The sequence below is a fragment of the Mobula hypostoma genome, chromosome 2 (genome assembly GCF_963921235.1).
Source record: "Mobula hypostoma chromosome 2, sMobHyp1.1, whole genome shotgun sequence".
Classification (NCBI taxonomy): Eukaryota; Metazoa; Chordata; class Chondrichthyes; order Myliobatiformes; family Myliobatidae; genus Mobula; species Mobula hypostoma.
In genome coordinates, this window is record NC_086098.1 from 183,428,491 (window position 1) to 183,451,108 (window position 22,618).

Genomic DNA, 22,618 nt, shown 5'->3' on the forward strand with positions numbered 1-22,618 from the left:
AGGCCTTCCATTGGTCATGGTTAACTATGGATGGCACATCTTGCTGTCTATGTGATAGGTAAGCTGGGGCATTATGATATGGAGAGCAAACTGTTGCCTGCAGAGCAAGTGCCCCCCCCCCCCATGTGGCTGATAAATCCGAAGAAACGGCATAGACCAATACAGTTTGGCACCAGCAGCGTCACAGATGTTTTCAGTCAGTGCTAAGCTCAACGTAGGACTGTGTTAGGGACATCAGCTCCAGATTTTTCCTTGGGGTTTACTTCTGAGGTCTTTGCATGAGTGGGTATGCTGCAAGGCAGCAGAGGTTTTAGATCAGAGCTCTCCTTCTCCTAGATGAGCTACCAACCATGGCTGACAAGCCTCATCTGCGTGAAGTGATTGGTTTTAAGGCACCAATTAACCTGGCTTTCCCCCTTCCTCCTGTCAGTTCTGACTTGGTAGCTAAGCTACACGTGAAGGCCAGGAGCTGGACTTGGTTGTCAGAGGCTATTTGAGACGCACGCCATTGGAACCATTTAATAGGTAGTGGGAATTTATCCCCACTACCATCCCCAGCTATAACAACCTTCAGGAACTGAGATTTACATTAATATCACATCAATGGTAATGATAATCATAATAGTTTCTGTTGATAGTGATCATTTTGTGGGGTAGTTGTCAATAAGTTAGATTTATGCAGCACAGAAACAGGCCCTTTAGTCATGCTGACCAAGTTGTCCACTCAAATAGTCCCATTTGTCTGTGTTTGGCCCATATCCTTCTAAACCAGGGGTTCCAATCTTTATGCCACAGACCCCTACCATTAAACGAGGGGTCCGTTGGGAACTCCTGCTCTAAACCTTTCTATCCATTTATCTATTCAAATCTCTTCTAAACATTGTAAGTGTACACACTTCTACTGCTTCTTCTGGCAGCTCATTCCATATACACATCACTCTCTGTGCTAAAAGAAAATGCTGCTCCCAACACCCCACCCAAGGTCTTGTTTCAAACTTCTCCCTCTTACCTTAATCCTATGCCCTTTAGATTTAGACTATCCTATTCTTGAAAAAGGAGACAATTTACCTTTATTTCATGATTTTTACATAACTCTAAAAAAAAAGGTCACCCAAGGCACTACGGTCCAAGGTAAAAAGTCCAAACCTTTTCAGCCTCTCCTTGTAACATAATCCTTCCAGTCATGGTAACATCTTTGTGAATCGTTTCTGCACCCTTACCAAAACTGCACATAACACTCACAGTGCAGTCTCATGCATAGGATAGACAATTACTTATGGAGTCGAGTATACATCATGGAAACAGATCATTTGGCCCAACTGGTCCATGCAGACCAAGATGCTTCATCCAAGGTATTTGCCCATAAGCTTCTATACCTTTGCTTCCATACCATGCACCTGTCCAACTGTCGTTTAGAAGTTATCGCACCATTAATGATACAAAACTGTAAACTAATTGCTTTATACTACTTATGCACCCAATGTTAAAATTGAGCTTTTGATATCCTGAAGTATTTTCCCTCCCATATAATTCTGACTAGTCTTAAAAATTGATTTCACGGCAATCCAAGAAAATTGTCAGCTTGATTTTACTTACATCAATCAGGTGTTTAACCTCGTGTTTCTTGAGGTCACTGCTGATTTTGGCCGCTAGTAGTAAGCAGGCACCTGAGCAAAGCTTTCTGTTCTGTTTATTGACTTTGCCTTGAAGTACAAGCTTCTCAAAATAAACGAACGCTAAAGCCACAGTGCAAGGTTCCAAATTACATTCTTCTGCCAGGCTCCGCATTTCCCGTTTCAGACTAACAAGAAAGCACCAAAATAGCATGATGAAATCACTAGCAATTTTAAGTTAATGGTTAAAACTAATACATCAATGTCAGTTTTTTTCCCCCTTTGTTCCTTCCCAAGCACTGCAGGACATTACTTTATTACATTTGCTTACTGTCATTCCAGCTTGATTATGCTACTGTTACGGGAAATTGTTAATTTACTGATTTCACAATGAATCTATGTTTAGATCACAATGTATGTGCAAGCTTCTATTGAAAATAACTTTATAGTAATAACACATCTTCCTCCACAAAATGTAACTACATGTAGTGAAGATCCTGAATTACACATTCTGGATCAATGGCAATCAGGTGCATCAACATATTTAAATAGCAATAGACTGATATGAACAACCAGTAATGTACAATTTAGAAGAACATTGTTCACAAATTGAACAAAACTTTGGAAATTTATCCCAAACTTAAACAAGCAAAATTTAAAAAAAACTGTATATTGATAGCACCTTTTATGGCCACTATCACAAAGTATTTTACGGCAATGAAGTATTTTTTTTATATGTACTAGAGCATATTCTGGACTTAGGCATATAGCAAAACATTAGCTTCAGCAACTAATCTTTAGATATGAATATGGACTGTGGATTAAAATTAAAATGCAGCTGTGGACAATTGGTTCCTAAGAGCCATGAACCATAGTTAATAGCAAGAGCAGACAATGCTAATTTAAGTCACTTGGGTGTCTGTAGTGTGGGTGCAAGTGAGACGTGAAAGTTGTATGTAATTCAAACAAACATTGTAGATACATTGTAAATATAGAATTGTCCTTTGATCTTTAGCACATAAAATGGCATGTAATATTAGGTCGAGCAGGCTCGTCTACCGAAAGGTTCTCAATATGATGGCTGCTGTGTCTCATTTTCTTGAATAAAAGACTACTTCATATCTACCAGCTACATCTTTCCAGTGACTTTGTTCATGTTACAACAAAATACAAAGTCTAAACATTCTGTGACAGCTATTTGACCAAAATATGCTCCCACTAACAGACAGAGAACACGTGGTGCTGCCTCAAGAAGGCAACATCCATCAAGACCCCACCATCCCTGGGCCATGCCATCTTCTTGCATCTACCATTAGGCAGGAGATACAGAACTGGGAAGTCTCACACTACCAGGTTCAAGAACAGCTACTTCCATTCAACCATTTTGTTTTTGAACTAACTGGCAAAACCCTGATCACCACAGTTTAGCAATGCTATGAGCACTCTTACACTTTGAACTAAAATAGACTTGATTATTTTCAAAGTTCTAATTCTATTTTCTTGCAAAAGTAGTGTATAATTCATGGTTTTCATTGCACCTGTGCATACATGCACTTGTGCATATGACAATAAACTCAACTTTGAAATTCCAACTATTTTGCTTTTTCAGTGTAGCTATAGATTGGAAAAAAATTGCCGAGATGTTAACAGCTTGTCTGTTTTACAATAAAATAGTACCAAGGGAAATACCCAAGAAAATGATAAGAGGTGTACAAGATAAGAGGCATAGTTTGAGTGGACAGCCAGAGACTTTTTCCCAGGGCAATGGTTAACATAAGGGAGGCATAATTTCAAGGTAATTAGAGGAAAGTATAGATGTGGGGTAATGTCAGAGGCAAGATTTTTCCCCTGCAGAGAGTGGTGAATGCACTGAATGAACGCACTGCCAAAGGTGGTGGTAGAGGCAGATACATTAGGGACATATAAGTAACTCTTACATAGGCACATGGATGATAGAGAAATTGAGGGCTATGTAGGAGGGAAGGGTTTGATTGATCATAGAGTAGGTTAAAAGTTGACACAAAATTGTTCACAGAAGGGGCTGTACTATGCTATGTTCTAGGTTCTAAAATCCTAATTCTTTTAGGAACAGAAGCAAATCTAGAAAGTATAAGCTTAAAATGATAAAAAGAAAACAAGATTAATTCTTCAGTGAAAATGCATTTAAAGGCATTGTTTCTCATGGACAATACCAAGAATAATATTTCTATACTGAACATCAGTTATTAGCTTAGTTACCTTCTTATCTTACTAAGTGTCAGCTTGATGTGAGGAAATTTTTCCTTGAATGTTTCATTCATATCCTTTTTCAAGTCAGATGGCTTTACATATTCGATCACTGTTGTCTATCAAAAAGCAAAATAATTCATTTGTGAAAAAGTTATCAGCTTCAATCACTCCCTAATGTTGAACATTAAGTACACAGAATATACTATGTTTGATGCTCCCGGTGTGGCCTGCTGTATATCAGTGAGACCCGACAGAGTTTGGGAGAACGCTTTGCCGAGTATCTACTCTCTGTCTGCCAGAACAAAGGGGATCTCCCAGTGACCACCCAATTCCACTCCCCATTCTGATATGTCCATCCATGGCCTTCTCCACTGTCACGTTGGGGGATCAACACCTTATATTCTGTTTGGGTAGCACCATTTTCCATCCCATTTCCCCCCTCTCATGTCATCTCCATGCCCGCCCATTGCCTCCCTCTGGTGCTCCTTCACCTCAACCCCCTTTTCATTCTTCCATGGCCTTTTGTCTCCTTCCCCAATCAACTTCCTAGCTTTTTGTTTCATCCCTTCCCCTCCAAGTTTCACCTATTGCCTGGTGTTTCTCTCTCCCCTCCCCCCACCCACCTTTCAAATCTACACCTCAGCTTTTTTTCTCCAGTCCTACTGAAGGGTTTCGGCCCAAAATGTCGACTGTGCTTTCTTCCATAGATGCTGCCTAGCCTGCTGAATTCCTCCAGCATTTTGTGTGTTGCTCAGATTTCAAGCATCTGCAGATCTTCTTATTTGTGACTAGAGGGCATAGGTTTAAGGTGAGAGGGGAGAGATTTAACAGGAACTTGAGGAGCAACTATTTCCACTCAGAGTGGTCAGTATATGGAATGAGTTGCCAAGGGAAATAGTTAAGGCAATACATCAACAACATTTTTCAAAAAAGGTACTTTGATAGGTACATAAATAAGAAAGGTGGAACATGGGCAAAACACGGGCTAATGGGCTAGCTTAGATGTGAATACTGGTCAGCATATTTCTCTTTAAATTTTCCCGTTCAGCTTAAACTTGTGCTCTCTGAATCGAGATTCCCATGGTACCAAATAAAAAGACTATCTATGTCTCTAAATTTTATAAACCCCTGCAAGATTGCCTCTGCATTCTCTCTTTTGATGCTACACCCTTTGTGCAATGCAGCTACCAGATATAGTAGGGTAACAATAGCTTTAAGAATAGGAAATCTCTATATCTATCATTTGTAAATTAATCTAGTCCTATTTTCATCAAACTTACTACAGAATTCAAGATATCAACAGTAAAAGAATCCTTTTTCATTTGTGGCATTTCGATGAACCCTTAATGGTTTTACATACTGAGCATAACTAATGCTAATGCAACAAAAAGGAGAATAACATTTAAAAGGTTCTATTTCCCAGTCCACTTCTTAATAAATCATTATTTTGTGTTGCATACATCTCAACCATCTAAATTTCCCAACAATGAAATAATGAGTAAACATTACATATTTCCTTATCGTAGAGTTCACACAAAACTATGACTTTCTATATTTATATAGAGAGAGCCACGACTCAGGAAAAGGATGCCTGTTTAAAGTCTGCAATATCACAAATCAATATTATTCTAACTAAATACAATAACAATGATCAACTGGAATTTAAGGGACATATTATGAAGGAAAAACTAGACTTCTGTAGCTGATTAGAATGAAAAAGGTTTTAAGTGTCATATTGAGGATCAAAGGATTTAAAAAAAACATAATTGCAAGCAGAAAATTGTATTTTATTAAAGAACTATTCATAAAGGTCTTACCATGTAAGATGCAAAGATTAGAACACGTTTGTGTTTTCCACATGGCCACTGAGGATCATCAAGAAGATTAGGATCATACTCTATTAAATCTCCAGCATCACTCCCTACAGAATGACAGAACATAACATATGTCTGAGCCATGCACTGTTATTTTTAGACACTTAATATGCAGTATATAACCTTGATATTAATCAAGGTAATTGGCTTGTAGCACCATACACACTAGGAGCTTGGATATCTAGGCAACAGAAAATTTCAACCAATCAGCTCAGACTAAATTTCCACCTCTCCAGCAATGGCATTCAGAGTTGTCTTTTCTTTTGAATTTAGCCACTCATACTTGGAGTGAGCTCAAACTCAAGCTGAAAGCCACTTTTTAGTGTTAACAGTGAGCCAGTTCTGCCGGGTGAATGTACTCTCCATTCAATCAAGCCAGATAACTTTGACACATAATTGCAAATCTTGAGCAACTATGAGAAAATAAATAAATTTTCCCATTTTTTTTAAATCAGGAAAATTACTATTCATTATACATTGTACTATAAATAAACTGATTTCACATATTGAGTTGGCATGGTAGTGTAATGGTTAGCATAATGCTATTACAACGCCAGTGAGCCAGGTTCATTTCCTAGCACTGCCTGTAAGGAGTATACATGTTCTCCCTGTGACTGAGTGGGTTTCCTCCTGGTAGGCTGGTTTCATCCCACATTCCAAAGATGAACAGTTTAGTATGTTCATTGGTCACAGGTATAATTGGGCAGCACAGGCTCAGTGGACCTATAACCATAATGTATCTCTAAATTAAAAAAAAAAAAAATCTTTGCTACAAATAAGTCAGTTGTGATTTTATTCACTTCCAGGTTATGGTGTCAATGCAAGGGCACCATTAAATACCAGTCCCAAAATAGCCCTGACATTTTACATTATGTCACCTGGTCTTGACCTATCACAGATATTCACTTTGTTTTATCCATTCTTCTCCCACCTTCTCTACCACTAAAACTCTGATTTCTCTTTGTTTCCCAGTTCTGAAGAGTTGTAGATTTGAATTGTCAGGTTCTTGCCCCCTCTACAGATGCTGTGTGATCTGACGAATGTTTCCAGTGCTTTGTTTTTTTTTAATTTTAGATTTCCAGCATTTGAAGTATTTCTTTATTTTCATGATCTGAAAATCTTAGTCGTTTGAGTAATAGAAATCATGGGTGAGGAACTGTGGTTGAAGAAGCCTTGACGAGCTGTTGTAGTGCATCTTCAATATTGTGTCACTGAAGTCACAGCAACGCAATTGTGAATGGACTTTTTTTAAAAATTGAGTGCAAGTGCCAATCAGTTGGGCTGTTTTTCTCTGTTTGATGTTAAGTTCCTTGACTGCTGTTGGAACTGCATTCACCCAGGTAACTACGGAATACTTTATTTTAACAGAATACTCATTTGTGGATAGTGGAATACCTTCTGATTACTGTGGAATAACCAACCCTGACTTGCTCAGAGAGAAACATTATTAATACAGTTGGATTAGTTAATTTTGTGTTAAACTTTAATGGAACAAGTAGTTGTTAAACACATGCAGCAGATGAAATTTCATTCAATATAGCAATTAGAACACATTTTCCTTCCTTCAGCTACCACTTTTACTGTACCTATGTCCATTGCTATTGCAGCTGTTCCGTGCCTTCCTGGTGTAAAACTCCGATGCATGCTATTTCGAACTTGTGCTAGTGAAGTAGAAACCTCTGGCAATGCTTTTGGCACAACAAAGGCATTGGTTGGATAAAGAAATTGAGCGTACGAAACTGACTGTAAAGCAAGAAACAAAGTAATTACTATAAAACTCATCCTTAATATTTAGATTTGTTTATTGCTTCACTATTCCAATGCGCCAAAATAGCCTTCCTTTTGCCATGCTCTAAAGCAAAGGTCTTGCTTCCACTTTGATGTACTCATTCTAATATCTAACATTCCTGCAGTTGAAAAAGTACACCGGCTCTGGGTTTTAAAAACTACTGAATTTTCTAATTTCACTGTGACGTTGACTATCTTTAACCTCCTCAAACCTCCCAGCATCTGAGCAATTCTGCACTGTTATTGCATGTGTTGAATTTTAATACTCAGCTATTAAAATGCCTTCACCAAGGAAGGCTCCCAGAAGTTTGTGAACTGTGTCCCTAAGCTCTCTCTCCTGCAGCCAAGGTTTCATTTTCCTAAATGGTGAGAATTTTTGTTTGATTACATTCCTATGAGTACCTTAAAGTACTTTCTCACATAGATGGCATTAGATTAATGCAAGTTGCTGAAAAATACATGAACATTCTATCTGTGAAGTCCAGAGGAGAATCCTCATTAAATTTTAGGCAGCATAACAGGTACCATACGCTGGTTAATTCTTACAAGTATTTTTAAAATCTGCTTTCACAAATATTTAGCTACTTCCATAGAACTACATATCAATGACAAGATGAAATGAGCAATACAGACACAAAGGCTGTTGAGTATGCTATAATTTTCAAAGGAAAAAGAATAAAAGCCAATTTGTACATAAATTATTCTAAAATCTATAAGGATTTGGTAATTCAGATGTGAGTCTGCAAATCTGCAAGTCCAGTGGAGGCTGGAGACAGTTTGTAATGGGGAGGGAGGAAGGGAGGAAGGAGGCTTGTCTTGCGGTTGTTTTGTTTCTTGTTGTGTTCTGCAGAACATTGTGGAGATGTTATTTTGGCACCGAAGTGTGCCGTGACACTTGCCGATTACCCCTAGCGCATCCTTAGGTTGCGTTGTTGTTAACTAGAATGACGCATTTCACTATGTTTTGATGTACACGTGATGAATAAATGAATTGACAGACCATCCGCTCAACCTGAACTTACGTTCAGCTGCCATGATAACAAATGAATCAAATTCATATGTTAACACTGAATAAAAACAATTAAAATCATCACTCTTTACTGTTTGCAATCAAAGCAACCATTACCTTCCCATCTGCGCCAATTTCAACCCCCTCAAGTCCAAGTAGCATGTCTGTTGAGGCTGAAATACCACCAGAAGGGTTACGTTGTCTTGGTCCTTCGAGTTTGCCGTCGCTGTGTAAAGAAAAGATCAAATCCAGGTTCTTAGGAAAGTCAGAACAGACTTAAGACATGGATAAAATATTTAAAGTAGTGTTCTACACATACAATAGACGCAGAGTTTACAATGAAAGGAACTGGTTTCCCTTACTGTTCATTCAGAGGTCAAGGGTGCATACAAACAGGAAACGATTTCACAAAAACTATTTTAAAAAGTTCTGAGAAACTTGGCAGACAAAGGATCACAGAGCACAATGACTTTGAATGTATTGGCTGATCTGCATTTGAACCCCAGATAACTTCGGACAATTTACCAAAATAACCACATGAAACTCACAGTATACTCAGGCTGAAACTATTTCAAATCTTCCAGCTGATGACAAAGAAAACAATATACAATTTTCCTATGGGTATGCCAGTTACAGTTTTCCATGATGCCTACGGGAGAATTTATGGAATGCCTGTTGTAGCTTCCTTTTCAAGGCATCCGTTCCCATCACTGACTCCATAAATTACAAAATGGACAACAGCGCACAATACGTGAAGGCAACCAGACAGTACAAAATATTGACTAGCCTGAACAAGACTGACAAAAATATTAATGTAATCAAAAGCTGCTCCAGATGCTGCTTTGCACTTCATCAGTTTATATTCAATTCGTGCAACAAAGTTTTTCCCCTAAGGCAGCAATTTGCATGTACAAAGGAGCAAAATGTATCTGACAGTTTAGATTTTCATACATCAATACCAAATCACCACTTCAAGCTACTGAAAATTAAAAACTTAAATAATGACCATCAGTGCACACCTGTTTTCGGTTGCTGATAATACACACTAATGGGTGATAAAATCAGATAAACTGAAATTGAGAAGACTTCAGCTTTATTATCACTGATGTGTGTTTTGTGGTAGCAGTACAGTGCAAGGCAAGAATTACTATAAATTACTAAACAAATAGTGCAAAAGACAAATAACAAGGTAGTGTGCATGGGCTGTTCAGAATTTTAATGGCAGAGGGTACGAAGCTAGTTCTTAAAATGTTTAAGATAAACAGCTAGACATATTTATCACCAAAAATCAGAATAAAGATACAGGATAAAATTACTTTTAGATAATTTCCAAAGCAGCAAGCAATGTACCCAAGGGCTCACTGGAGTTTAAGTAGCATTTAACCTATGATAATTAACATGGAATAATTTCAAACTTATTTTCTCTGGTTGAATTTACAGAGAATGGCATCATGCAACAACTTTTCTTTTACAATCTGAAAAGACATATCTATCCCAAATATTATACAATTCTTCACTGCAGGCTTAATGACATTTGGAAAGGCATTTTTCATTCCAACAGAAGACAAAATGCTGGAGAAACTCAGGTCAGGCAGCACCTACAGTGGGGACTAAACAGATTCTGTTTTGGCCTGAGACTCTTCATCAGGACTGGAAATGAACATGGCAGAAGCCTAAGACAGTTGGGTGCCTCCTCCTCACACCTTCATATTCTGGCTTCTTTCCAGTCCTAATGAAGGGTATAAACATCAATTGTTTATACCCCCTTCAACATAGGCTACCTGACCTGTTGAGTTCCTCTAGCATTTTCCAGTTGGAAGAAAAAGTTGGTGAATCCTTTGCAATTACCTGGTTTTCTGCATTACTTCCTCATAAAATGTGGTCTGATCTCTGTCTAAGTCACAATAATAAACAAACACAATCTGCTTAAACTAATTACATGCAAACAATTGTACTTCTTGTCAATACTGAGTATGCCATTTAAACAATCAGTCTATGTTCAAAAAAGTATGTGAACCTCTGAGGTAATGCCTCCTTCAAAAGCTATTTGGAGTCAGCTGTTCAAATCAATGAATGCTGAAGGAGGTGAAAAAGAACCCAAGGGTAACAGCAGAAGACCTGCAGAAGTCTCTAGAACTTGCTAAAGTCTCTTTTCATGCGTTCAGTAAAGAAAAACACTGGAGAATGGTGTTCATGGAAGGACACAACAGAGGAAACCAGTGGTCTCCAAAAAAAAACACACACACTGCTGCAATGAAGCTAGAAAAAGACTACCTGAATGCTCCACAATGCTCTGGGACAATGTTCTGTGGATAGATGAGACACAAGTTGAACTTTCTGGCAGAAATGCACACTGCTACGTTTAGAGGAAAAAGGGCACTGCACACCAACACAAAAGCCTCATCCCAACACGGTGGAAGGAGCATTATAGTCTGGGGCTGTTTTGCTGCCTCAGGGTCTGGACAGCTTACAATCGTTGAGGGAACGTTGAATTCAAAATTGTAACAAGACATTTTAAAGGAGATTGACCGGGTAGCAGTCTGTCACCTGAAGCTTAATAGAAGTTGGATGATGCAACAAGTCAATGAGCCGAAATACAAGATACAGAATAGTTTAAAAATGTTTTGGAATGACCAAGTCAGAGTCAAGACCTGTGACCTGAAGAGGGCTGCTCATGCAAGGTATCCCAGAAATGTTGATGAACTGAAACAAATTTTGTATGGAGGAATGGTCTAAAAATTCCTCCTTGCCACTGTGCAAATCTGATCAGCAGCTACAGGAAACATTTGGTGGATATTATTGCTGCTAAAGGAGGTTCTACCAGTTATTAAGTACAAGGGTTCACATTCTTTTTCCAACCTGTACTGTGAATGATTAAACAATGTGTTCAATAAAGGAACTAAAGGTACAATTGTTTGTGTGTTATTTGTTTAGGCAGATTGTGTTAGTCTATTATTATGACAGATGAAGATCAGACCACATTTTATCAACGCAGAAGATCAGGTAATTGCAAAGGGTTCAGAAACTTTTTCTAACAATTGCATCCGTGTTGCTCAAGATTTCCAGTGTATAGAGAATCGCTTGTGCCTATATCTTTCTTTTGAAAATGCCATTTTTCACAAAAAAGTGCTTATACTATGTAAACAGCAACATCAGGACAAGGTAACACTGAAACGAATAGTTATAGTGCCATACAGCACAGAAACAGGCCCTTCAGTCAATGCCAATCACCTTGCCTACCTGAGCTGGTCTCATTTGTTTGCTTTTGGTCCATATCCATCTAAACCTTTCCCTTCCATGTGCATATCTTTTAAACATCCCAGTTGTTTCCACTTCTACCATGTCTTCTGGTAGTTTGTTCCATACCCAGTGTGTGGAAAAACTTGCCCCTCATGTCACCATTAAATACATCCACCCTCATCTTAAAACTAAGCTCTCTAGTTTTAGACACTTAAAGGACCATCACCATACACCTTAATCATGCCCTTCATGATTTAATGTATCTTTATAAAGGTACCCACTCTGGGGAAAACAGTCCCAGCCTATACAGTCTCTCCTAATAGCTTCCTCCAATAGTTAGGTGACCAGAACGCCACACAATACTGCAAATTTTTGTACATTTGGAACATGACTCTTGCATTCCTGACCCATGAAGGCAAGTGGGCTTCAAATGTGGTCACTTTCTTCACATGTGCCATAGAAGAGCCTTTGATTGAATTGGGTGCATACTAAATGTTTTAGGAAAAAATGGCAATTTTAAACAGTTCAAAAGAAAACTTCAACTCTTGTATTTAATTTAAAGTGAAATATTCTTACCTATTATTATTAAATTCTCCGTAAGGCAGTATAGAAAAAGCTGAACACAGTGATCTTTTAGCACAGATGAGAACTATCCTTAAATAGAAAAAAAAAATTAAAAATATTAGTTCACAAATGCACACAGATTTAAGGTCTAAGTGTTTAAAGTTTGCATACCATAATTTGAAAATTTCACAAATATAGATATTCTATTGGAAATAGTACAGTAGATTCCAGTTAATTGAGCCATTGGTTAATTGGGGCAGCCACTCCATTGGGACAACTCAAAGAACAATAACAAATCGAGATTATAGCTGGGATTCCTTTTGCTTATTTGGGACACTATGCCACCTATTGGGACAGAAGACTGTTGCCAAACATTTTCTAACTGGCGTCAATCAAGTGCTCGTCATCAGGCTGTTAGACAACACTGTGCTTAAGAGAGAACAGTTTTTAAATAGCATCACTTGCGTGTTTGTATTCAAAAACTGCTATTTTTGTCATAGACAGTAAGAGAATTCAAAATTGTTTTGCTCACTGTGGTTTCCAGCCTTAGAGATGCCAGAAACAGCCGAAGATTTGGAGGATGCGATCATCGAAAGCACTGTTTGCACCTATCTGCACTAGGTGTCTGTGCTGATTTTGTTTATGTACAATCAAAAGAATACATCAATGTATGCGGAATGAATTCCTCGACAATAATTATTAGGAACTACTAGTTTTATAGTACTGTAGTGGTTTTGGTAGTGTTTTCATTTACTCTGTACTTTATTTAAATATATAATTTGTTACTCAGTTAAAAGGTATTGATCTTTTTTTTATATCCTTTTAATCATTTCCACAAAACTTTGGCTAATTGGGACAGCCACTTAATTGGTCACGATGTGTCTCAATTAACTGGAATCCACTGTATATACCCTCTCACGATTAGCCTACATTCTATTAAGCACTGGAACTAGAGGGCTTCCAATTATCACCTCTGCTCAAAGAGATGATGATGATAAACCTGGCAAACTGTGCCTGCAACTGCTGAGATACAAGATAAAATTATTGCTAACTTAGGTTTAGTTGAGAACAACCCGCAAATTCATAAAATTCACAGTGCTTTTGATTTTTAAAATGAAAATATTGAAATGCACCCATGTAGGAAAACCAGCATGAATTTCAAAATATATTTTGTTGACCATAGGATGTGATGGCATAATTAGAAAGGCACAGGATACAAAACCAAGGAAAAATGGCTAAAGGTTGGTTTTCACAATGTAGAGTGTTAAAGAACAGGAGCCAAGTAAGAAATTAAAAATCACCAATGCACAAAAGTCCAATGAATCCTTTGAAATTCTGATGTTCATAAGTATACTAAAAATCAGGGGTGACAGAATTAAAGCTCTGAAATGCATTTTCTCGTACAGAGAATGCACATGGAAAATTCAGACACTGCACGTTTGGTGTTACAGATGCATTGGGGAAGGCAAGTCATGTGAAAGTGAAGGAAAATGCATTTCAGAGCTTTAACATTTGAAGAAAATGTCTTATTTTCTCAACTGATACTTCCCCCAAAGAAACTGAACTATATGGTAAGATAACATTTCAAGAGCAATGTCCCTACTTTAGAAATCAATGCTGATATTAAACCAAGACAGTTAATAATATCAAGAACAGTTACTACCCCTCAACCACCAGGTTCATGACCAAAAGGGGATAACTACAGTCCACTCATTTAAAGACTCTTATATTGTTATATTGATGGATGCTATAATCTCAGGGTTGTATGTGGTGACATGCATGTACTCTGATGATAAATTTTACTTGGAATATTAACATACCATTTGTATCCACTGAACCCCCATCTGCATTATGTTATTCACCGAAATCTTGACAGAATTATGTTTCAAAAGAACATAAAGAAACATGTTTCTATAGTCCTGGCATTTTTGCACGTCCCTTAAGACCATAAGATGTAGGAGCAGAATTAGGCCATTTGGCCTGTCAACTCTACTTTGCAATACCATGTGGTTAACAAAAACCTCAGCAGACCACATCCCATCTGAAATGAAGGCAGCCTATACTCGAGAACTCATCACTGCTTTAGCCAAATTGTTCCATACAATTACAAAATTAACATCCACCCATGTCCTGAGTTTGTCTGACTTCGTTATTATCTCCCCTCTCACCGCACTCCTCTGCAGAGACTCCTGCTTAATCAACTAACTAGTTTTACTGGTTTTCACAGTGATGAAAATTACTTTTGATATTCCACATATTTTTTGTATTTGCACCTACTACCAGTTACCTGCTATTTCTTGTGTCATACTGACGCATATTTTTTATGAAATGGACTTTCTTTGTGTTCTTTGGATGGGGAGATCCTGAAGAAGTTCTACTTCTGGAAAGTAAAACAAAAGTTTAAGTAACGGCACCAATAAAGATTGTACAATTTAAAGCAGTGGTCCCCAACCACTGGGCCACGGATTGATACCGGGCCGCAAAGCATGTGCTACCGGTCTGCGAGGAAACGATATGAGTCAGCTGCACCTTTCCTCATTCCCTGTCACGCACTGTTGAACTTGAACATAGGGTTGCCAACTGTCCCGTATTTGCCGGGACATCCCGTATATTGGGCTAAATTGGTTTGTCCCATACGGGACCGCCCTTGTTCCGTATTTCCCCCGCTAAGGTAGAGTGTTCCTATGAAACCTTTTGTGCCGAAATTAAGATGGAGAGTGACATATTTAATTCAGAAACAAAGGTTCTGAACTTAAAGAGGGGTAACTTTGAAGGTATGAGACGTGAATTAGCTAAGATAGACTGGCAAATGACACCTAAAGGATTGACGGTGGATATGCAATGGCAAGCATTTAAAGGTTGCATGGATGAACTACAACAATTGTTCATCCCAGTTTGGCAAAAGAATAAATCAAGGAAGGTAGTGCACCCGTGGCTGACAAGAGAAATTAGGGATAGTATCAATTCCAAAGAAGAAGCATACAAATTAGCCAGAGAAAATGGCTCACCTGAGGACTGGGAGAAATTCAGAGTTCAGCAGAGGAGGACAAAGAGCTTAATTAGGAAGGGGAAAAAAGATTATGAGAGAAAACTGGCAGGGAACATAAAAACGGACTGTAAAAGCTTTTATAGATATGTAAAAAGGAAAAGACTGGTAAAGACAAATGTAGGTCCCCTGCAGACAGAAACAGGTGAATTGATTATGGGGAGCAAGGACATGGCAGACCAATTGAATAATTACTTTGGTTCTGTCTTCACTAAGGAGGACATAAATAATCTTCCAGAAATAGTAAGGGACAGAGGGTCCAGTGAGATGGAGGAACTGAGCGAAATACATGTTAGTAGGGAAGTGGTGTTAGGTAAATTGAAGGGATTGAAGGCAGGTAAATCCCCAGGGCCAGATGGTCTGCATCCCAGAGTGCTTAAGGAAGTAGCCCAAGAAATAGTGGATGCATTAGTGATAATTTTTCAAAACTCGTTAGATTCTGGACTAGTTCCTGAGGATTGGAGGGTGGCTAATGTAACCCCACTTTTTAAAACAGGAGGGAGAGAGAAACTGGGGAATTATAGACCGGTTAGCCTAACGTCGGTGGTAGGGAAACTGCTGGAGTCAGTTATCAAGGATGTGATAACAGCACATTTGGAAAGCGGTGAAATCATCGGACAAAGTCAGCATGGATTTGTGAAAGGAAAACCATGTCTGACGAATCTCATAGAATTTTTTGAGGATGTAACTAGTAGAGTGGATAGGGGAGAACCAGTGGATGTGGTATATTTGGATTTTCAAAAGGCTTTTGACAAGGTCCCACACAGGAGATTAGTGTGCAAACTTAAAGCACACGGTATTGGGGGTAAGGTATTGGTGTGGGTGAAGAATTGGTTAGCAGACGGGAAGCAAAGAGTGGGAATAAACAGGACCTTTTCAGAATGGCAGGCGGTGACTAGTGGGGTACCGCAAGGCTCAGTGCTGGGACCCCAGTTGTTTACAATATATATTAATGACTTGGATGAGGGAATTAAATGCAGCATCTCCAAGTTTGCGGATGACACGAAGCTGGGTGGCAGTGTTAGCTGTGAGGAGGATGCTAAGAGGACGCAGTGTGACTTGGATAGGTTGGGTGAGTGGGCAAATTCATGGCAGATGCAATTTAATGTGGATAAATGTGAAGTTATCCACTTTGGTGGCAAAAATAGGAAAACAGATTATTATCTGAATGGTGGCGGATTAGGAAAAGGGGAGGTGCAACGAGACCTGGGTGTCATTATACACCAGTCATTGAAAGTGGGAATGCAGGTACAGCAGACAGTGAAAAAGGCGAATGGTATGCTGGCATTTATAGCGAGAGGATTCGAGTACAGGAGCAGGGAGGTACTACTGCAGTTGTACAAGGCCTTGGTGAGACCACACCTGGAGTACTGTGTGCAGTTTTGGTCCCCTAATCTGAGGAAAGACATCTTTGCCATAGAGGGAGTACAAAGAAGGTTCACCAGATTGATTCCTGGGATGGTAGGACTTTCATATGAAGAAAGACTGGATGAACTGGGCTTGTACTCATTGGAATTTAGAAGATTGAGGGGGGATCTGATTGAAACGTATAAGATCCTAAAGGGATTGGACAGGCTAGATGCAGGAAGATTGTTCCCGATGTTGGGGAAGTCCAGAACGAGGGGTCACAGTTTGAGGATAGAGGGGAAGCCTTTTAGGACCGAGATTAGGAAAAACTTCTTCACAGAGAGAGTGGTGAATCTGTGGAATTCTCTGCCACAGGAAACAGTTGAGGCCAGTTCATTGGCTATATTTAAGAGGGAGTTAGATATGGCCCTTGTGGCTACGGGGGTCAGGGGGTATGGAGGGAAGGCTGGGGCGGGGTTCTGAGTTGGATGATCAGCCATGATCATAATAAATGGTGGTGCAGGCTCAAAGGGCCGAATGGCCTACTCCTGCACCTATTTTCTATGTTTTCTATGTTTCTATGAAATGGCGTAAAGCGAAAAAGCAATTACCATTAAGTTATATGGGAAAAAATTTTGAGCGTTCCCAGACCCAAAAAATAACCTACCAAATCATACCAAATAACACATAAAACCTAAAATAACACTAACATATAGTAAAAGCAGGAATGATATGATAAATACACAGCCTATATAAAGTATAAATAATGTATGTACAGTATAGTCGGGAAGATTAAGGCAAAACCGATTTGTGGGCAAAAATCGGCACATACGCGCATGCGCACATCATGTATGTGCAAGGCTTCATGGTCATGGTAGTCTTCCCTGGGGTAAACACAAGTGTCCCGGGATTTGACTGCTACTTTTGTCTCTTATTTGGGAGTGAGAAAGTTGGCAACCCTAACTGTAAAAGACATATTGAGCTGAGTTTAACTCTACTTGAACACCCCCCCCCCCCACCCCCAGTCTGCCGGTCCGCAAGAATATTGTCAATATTAAACTGGTCCGCGGTGCAAAGAAGGTTGGGGACCCTTGATTTAAAGGGCAACAAAATTTCCCAATTAAAAGAATAAACATCAAGTAGTTGGATATCACTGCAATCCTGCAGTATAAAGCATTTATCCCCACTGGAAATTTATAACTGAGACATAGCTCAACCATGAAATGAAAGACGCAAATCTGAGTAAATTGAATAACCTTTACATTACTTCCATAAAGCCATCCAAAGTTTGTACTTGTAGCTTACAGTGAGATTTGAACACATCAATTAAGCACCCCACAAGGATCTTCAAATCTTCCAGAAAAAATTAGAAAAATGTAATAACTTTTGTTTTTATTAAAATACATTAAGTTTGATAGAGGAAGCTTCAATCACCACCTAACATCTGCATTTTCATCATATTGAGAGGCACTGCAAATCCTAGGCAGTTGATGAGTTCTCCTTCAATGAAACAATCACAACCCTCATTGTACTAACCATTACCTGGGAAAGTCAATGCTGGTATGAACGATGTCTGTATTAGTAATGTGATCTTTTGACTTGTGTGGAAAAATTACAAATCATGCAAATGTTGGTATTCCTTTAAAAGTGTGAATAATCCTGTATAAAGAGGACCAACAAGTCTCCCCCCCCCCCCCCCACCTTTATGTGCGCAATCTGCTGGATGTGGCTATTAAAAAATAGATGTTAACCTTAAAAAATTAAATGGAATGATTCAAGTTGAACTTCAGTTTGTAACTGGTCACAAAATTACTATTAAGCTATAACAGTGAAATATCTAACTGAGCACCATGTGCAAATCAAATTATAAAATGATAAATGTGTGACAGTTTAATATTCCCAATATAACCTACATATCCCTGTAGGTCAATTACTATATGAAGTGACGCTTTGCAGAAAATTTTCTAAGAGTGACACAATGAAGAATACTAAATATCAATTAAGAGTCTTACTTGAACAGCAACTGTGACAGCTAGCATGGGAAATTTATGCACTACCTTCTTATAAGTAACTAATTACTCTGGCCACTTTATTAGGTACACCTGCTTTTTAAGTGGCTATCTAATCAGCCAATCATGTCACCAATGTAATGCATAAAAGCATGCAGACCTGATCTTTAGGCAAAGCAGACAAAGAGGGAAAAAAAATCATACAACTGTTGCTGGTTGACTAAACTTTGACTTTACATCAGCTTTCAAGGATTGAAAGGAAACATCTAAGAGATGTGGTCAAAGGCACAGCAAATGTATATGCAGAAAATGACTTTAGATTGTTTGAGAAGGCCACAGAGATAAAAGACTTCTGTAATAGGCAAATTAAGGACTGATCACAGGAAATGCTGTGTTGACTGTGGGAAGAATAGTGACAGAATGGTGGAGTTGAAACCAGGCTTCATGAGGTACTTTTCTTGTAGATGGTCTAGCAATGAATGATTCAAGCATGGGTGTGCGCAGTAATTAAAAATTCCCAGCTGTTAGAAGGGTAAGTGCACATTCAGTGGCCACTTTTGGTACACTTATACATCTGTTTGTTAATGCAAATATCTAATCAGCCAATGCATAAAAGCATGTAGACATGGTCAAGAGGTTCAGTTGTTGTGCAGACCAAACATCAGAATGGGGGAAAAAATGTGATCTAAGTGACTTTGACCGTGGAATGATTCTTGGTGCCAAATGGGGTGGTTTGAGTATCTCAGAAACTGCTGATCTCTTGGGATTTTCAGTCACAACAGTCTCTGGAGTTTACAGAGAATGCTGTAAAAACAAAAAAAAAATCTAGTGAGCAGCAGTTCTATGGAGTAAAATGCCTTGTTAATGAGAGGTCAGAGTAGAATGGCCAGACTGATTCAAGCTGACAGGAAGTCAATAGCAACTCAAATCACCACCTGTTACACCAATAAGATGCTGGAAATCCAGTTGTGTGCAAAGCGGATCTCTGGATGCACAACACATTGAATCTTGAAGTGGATGGGCTGCAGCAGCAGAAGACCATGAATATACACTCAGTGGCCACTTTATTAATACAAGTACCACCTAATAAAGTGGCTACTGAGTGTATATGTCAGGCATTAATTTTGAAAAATATATACTTCACAATTAGATAAGTAGCTGAGAAATTTTGCTGTTCCAAATACAAGGAAATACAATAATAGTAAAAATTAATACAGCAGAAAGAATCCACCACCTTTCCGTTAAAGCTGAAGCTTCATTCAGTAATAAAGTTGAAGGTTATTACTAAAGCTTTCCAAATAAGTGAGAATTAGATCTTTCAGATCAATTTTGAATATTTAATTATTCAACAAACATTTCTTCACCACTCAAAAACTGACCTATTATTAAATAATGCTGAATCAGAATTTATATTCAAAATACTTTAATTTTTGATGTAAGTCTACTTCTACTACGTCCACTCAGGCCTAGGGGGCCGGTGTCGGGCACGATGACGGACTCTCCACTTCTCCCTCCCCCTCATCAGTGTGTTCAGTTCATCTACATTAGCTGCGCCGCTGTCTTCTAGGTGCGTGTTGACCATAGTCTTGGGAGGGCGCCCAGGGTTCATCCTCCCGTGCTTGGGCTCCTACATGACTAGGCTGGCAGGTAGCTCAGGGTGACGTAGACAGTGCCCCGCTAGTTGCAGTCTTCTCACCTCGATTTTAGTGGTGAGCATTGGTAGGTTGTTATAGAGCTCGACATTCGTCATGTACTGTTGCCAACTTACGTCAAGAGCCATCCGGAGCATTCGTGTATAGCAACCATCTAGAGGCTTTCGCATCGTCTTGGTCAGTGTCCACGTCTCGCATTCGTATGTGAGAATGGACTCTATGACTGCTATGAAAATCCTCTTTTTAAGCCCTCTGGTCAGGTTCGACTTCCACATTTCCTTCATGTCGTTCATAGCCCTCCATGCCAGCTCCTTCCGTATCTTTATGTCCTTCTCCGAACTCATCATTCTTGACCAGAGGTACTTGTAGTCAAAGACTTTCTTATGATGTAAGTTGCAATGTGTATATTTCCTTTCTTTATGCCTATGTGTTTATTCTAGCACATAGATTCTTCCACTTTTTACTGAAGTATTGACAGCATTAAAGTATTGAAAACATTTTCAACTTAAATCTTATTAAGACAACAAAATAAACATTGTATTTAATGTCCCTCTCCTAACAGTTAAGGAAGCAGGCAAATTGATCCATTTTTCAAAAAAAGCTTGCCTACAAAAGAACAGACCACAAAGGTACTCCAAGTGCCGGCGACATGCTCAGAATGGGACCAAAATAAAACTGGCCTGTACAGTGCATTCTTAGTGCACTGTGAAGCTGGTCTGAGTCAGTACCTTCCAGTATGACTGGACACAGCCCATTTTCAGATCTAGAGACTTCGTCCATCACTGTACAAGTCACATCTGCAATTTCATCCTTGAAAGGTCAAGGATAGAATAATTTATGTATCCAAATGTTACATTGGTGCAGTAATGATTGTATCAGGATCCACAAATTGCAAGTTTGCCTTCTTCAAACCCCTGCCATTAAAAAAGTACAAAAAAGGCAGTATAAAAAGGAGTAAAAATTGTAATAAATGCTTTAGTTACTGTCATACTTGACTAGCTAATGTACTTCTTGCTGGCCTTCCAACCAGCATATGGGCATATCTTCCACCTCTCTCAAAATCTGCAATACAGATCCAGCCCGCAGTAATCTGCTTTCCCAATAATCTTACCTTTTACGGTCTCAGACTTTTCACTGTTGATTTTTATAAACATTCCTCCTTAAATCTCTGTATTTTTGTTGCAGTGTTCTCCAGTTTCACGAACTTTCCTCTGCGTACTTGAGTGCATATCCTTCTCCCATAACATTAACAGCAAAAACAGTGATTTGAAATACTTCCTCTCTGAGCCTGCCTTTATACTTTATTTTTTACCGTTTCATCTCTTTGAGAAAACTTTCTCAATGAAGTGTAATTTACAGTACATGTCAATACAAGTTAAAATTATTAATATTCCAGATTTTATACTTTCAGTTACGTTACCAGCCTAGAGCTCTATCTCTCCATTAAAAAAAAATCAAAGTTTTTAACTTATTTGAGACAATGCAAATTCTGAACATTGAGGATAAAGCTGTGTATTATGGACAGATGCAAGCTTGAGTGAACTGAAATACATGTATTTATCCAAATCTCATTGAACCTAAAAGGCTACCTGGAATCATCACACATGGCCTCATCAATGGTTCTGTTTGCTTGGTTGAGATGAAGAGGACTGTCCTTGCTGACCCAAAGTAATCCAGACTACCACAGACAACAGGAATTCTGCAGATGCTGGAAATTCAAGCAACATACATCAAAGTTGCTGGTGAACGCAGCAGGCCAGGCAGCATCTATAGGAAGAGGCGCAGTCGACGTTTCAGGCCGAGACCCTTCGTCAGGACTAGACTACCACAGCCTGAGTTGGAAGCTGGGTCTCAAAAACCACCAAGAAAAACTCAGCTCTAAAAATACGTTAAAGCTTTGACAACAAGCAACGCCTTGTCCCTAATATTGCCAGTTTGGCAGGGTTATTTAATTGTTTGTTAATGACACCGACAATTAGAGATGTTTAAAATGTTTAACTAATTAAACATAAAAAAACTGAATACACAAATAATTAAGAGCAACAGAAGGGACAGAATAAGCTCAGAAATAGAATTCTGCTTTTTTCCTCCCGAAAACAAAAACTACAGTCCACACAAAAAAACAATGGGGTCTTGGATATATGCATCTCACACCAAATGGAGGAACTCAGCAGGCCAGGTAGCATCTATGGAAAAGAGTACAGTCAACGTCTCAAGCCGAGGCCCTTCAGCAGGCCTGATTTAACA

At 38.8% G+C, this 22,618-nt stretch overlaps 1 protein-coding gene across 1 annotated transcript in view; it reads right to left on the reverse strand.

Annotated features, from left to right (window-relative positions):
* Window positions 1-22,618, reverse strand: part of cables2b (Cdk5 and Abl enzyme substrate 2b) — a 37,690-nt gene that overhangs the window by 2,742 nt on the left and 12,330 nt on the right. Inside the window, exons 2-8 of the mRNA XM_063041225.1 lie at window positions 14,605-14,697; window positions 12,330-12,407; window positions 8,631-8,739; window positions 7,303-7,459; window positions 5,660-5,763; window positions 3,852-3,958; window positions 1,597-1,801 (exon numbers count right to left, since the gene is read on the reverse strand). Coding sequence (XP_062897295.1) covers window positions 1,597-1,801; window positions 3,852-3,958; window positions 5,660-5,763; window positions 7,303-7,459; window positions 8,631-8,739; window positions 12,330-12,407; window positions 14,605-14,697 — 853 coding nt within the window. The remainder of the gene's footprint in view (window positions 1-1,596; window positions 1,802-3,851; window positions 3,959-5,659; window positions 5,764-7,302; window positions 7,460-8,630; window positions 8,740-12,329; window positions 12,408-14,604; window positions 14,698-22,618) is intronic.